The sequence below is a fragment of the Nematolebias whitei genome, unplaced genomic scaffold (assembly GCF_014905685.2).
Source record: "Nematolebias whitei isolate Nwh7 unplaced genomic scaffold, NemWhi1 Nwh_scaf_11783, whole genome shotgun sequence".
In the NCBI taxonomy this organism is placed as follows: Eukaryota; Metazoa; Chordata; class Actinopteri; order Cyprinodontiformes; family Rivulidae; genus Nematolebias; species Nematolebias whitei.
The window spans coordinates 1-1,726 of NW_023630328.1; the positions used below are offsets into that span (position 1 = coordinate 1).

The following is a 1,726-nucleotide window of genomic DNA, read 5'->3' on the forward strand; positions in this document are numbered from 1 at the left end:
ATATATATATATATATATATATATATATATATATATATATAAAAGTGACAAGGTAAACAAAGTAAAAGCCAGAAACAGAACAAAACACACCAACTTCTCAAAGGTTTCCCCCCAAAATTGCTATTTGTTTAATTCAGGTCTTCACAGTATTGTTAGAAAGCAGCAGAAATTCATCTCAAGCAAAAATAAATTGTTTTTTCTTCTGTATTTGACTGTGTAATTTTAATTTTATCGTGAGCGAGCCACGTGGACTCATGCCAGTCGTGTGAGGAATGCATCTTTCGATCAGATTATTATAAGGCGATGTTAAACACTTTCATGACGGTATTTTTCAAATGTTCATCTGCCTGCGGCTTCCTCTTGCTGCCCGGCTGCAGGAACCTGCTGACGGCAGGAATCTGAGTCATTCTGCCCTGGAAAGACTGGACGGAAACACAAAAGGACAAATTTAAACCCAGGAGGGACGAGGACTGAGATGTTTTCACAAAGTCAAGAGAACACTTTTTACCTTGACGTTTGGAAAGTCTGCGAGGATTGCAGGAAATGTCTCCTCGAGCATCAAGGTGCATTCAACCAGCAGCACGTCTGCAAGGCTGAGCTTACCTCCCGCCAGGTAAACGGGTCCACTCAGCGCCTGAGGGGAGTGGTGCAGCTTCTTTAGCGTTGCTGCGTCTTGCATCAAATTTAGAACAATCATATTCTAAGGGTTTCATCTAATTTAACATGTAACAATGGGGTTTTATTATTTCCACCTTACCTTCTCAAACACAGGCAGGTAGCGCTCTTTAGCTTTAGTTTGAATGTTGTCACGTTTCGGTTGGGGGTCTGCGACGAAGGGCAGCATCATGATCAATTCCATAAGATCCATCAGTCCCTCAGAGTACATATTGATCCTAAAAACAATGTTTTATTAATGATCAATCATCAATAATCTGTTAGTTCATAACAGAACAGGAACATACATGGCACGGTCTTTGACATCTTTCCCATAGAGGTTGTATTTCTCTGCAATGTAGTGCAGGATTGCTTTTGTCTGCACGAGTTTCATGCCATCGATTTCCACCAAAGGAACCTGTTGAAACATGAGCTCCCCGTCTGCAGAGAAAACACAGGACAGGGTCAAGGTGGAGCGCTACTTCCTGAAGATAATGAAATTATCACATCCATCGCTCACTACCCCAGTCATAAAATACACCCGCCCGAGCTAAATATTTAACCTACTCCCCATTAGGATATAATGCAACACATGTAGGCAGCAGTTCAAGATTAAGAAACTTGGACACAGGTCAAAAAGTATCCACCCACTAGTGCATGTGAGCTGACGTGTTTTTTTTATCTGAACTCACCATTCAGGAGTTTCAGGTACTGCTCTCTGGTTGTCAGGAAAACCTCATCAAACTGTGAACACAAGTCATTATAAGTTGTGCACATGAGAGGTTCAAAAAGTCTGCAGACTTTGCCATTTTCTTTACTCACCTCCACTTCTGCAACAGTCAGAAGCCATCGGATTGACTCCATTTTCCCCCTCCCATTGTATAAGAATAACGCGACTTGACGCCCCTACCTGTCTGTTTTGCAGAGGTACCTCTCTCTTAAACCTCGTTTAGGTGCATTCACGTTGCGAGTTTGAACACCCTGTTACAGCCATGTCTGGAAAAGTTACTCTGCACTATTTCAACGGGAGGGGGAAAATGGAGTCAATCCGATGGCTTCTGACTGTTGCAGA

The 1,726-nt window shown here is 42.3% G+C and overlaps 1 protein-coding gene across 1 annotated transcript; it reads right to left on the reverse strand.

The window, feature by feature from the left end:
- Positions 1-207: 207 nt before the first annotated feature.
- Positions 208-1,528, reverse strand: LOC119429949 (glutathione S-transferase alpha-3). The gene is made up of 6 exons (XM_037697435.1): positions 1,477-1,528; positions 1,347-1,398; positions 963-1,095; positions 758-893; positions 509-634; positions 208-422 (listed from the first exon to the last, which is right to left on the reverse strand). Exons 1-6 carry the CDS (start codon positions 1,516-1,518, stop codon positions 294-296), a joined length of 618 nt encoding a protein of 205 aa, XP_037553363.1. The 5' UTR covers positions 1,519-1,528; the 3' UTR covers positions 208-293.
- Between the last annotated feature and the right edge of the window lie 198 nt (positions 1,529-1,726).

Coding starts and splice junctions, on each gene's coding strand:
- LOC119429949 (XM_037697435.1), bottom strand. CDS start 1,518: ATGGAGTCAATCCGATGGCTTCTGACTGTTGCAGAAGTGGAG. Junction 1,399..1,476: donor TGACTGTTGCAGAAGTGGAG/GTGAGTAAAGAA, acceptor TTGTGTTCACAG/TTTGATGAGGTTTTCCTGAC. Junction 635..757: donor ACCTGCCTGTGTTTGAGAAG/GTAAGGTGGAAA, acceptor CACTCCCCTCAG/GCGCTGAGTGGACCCGTTTA.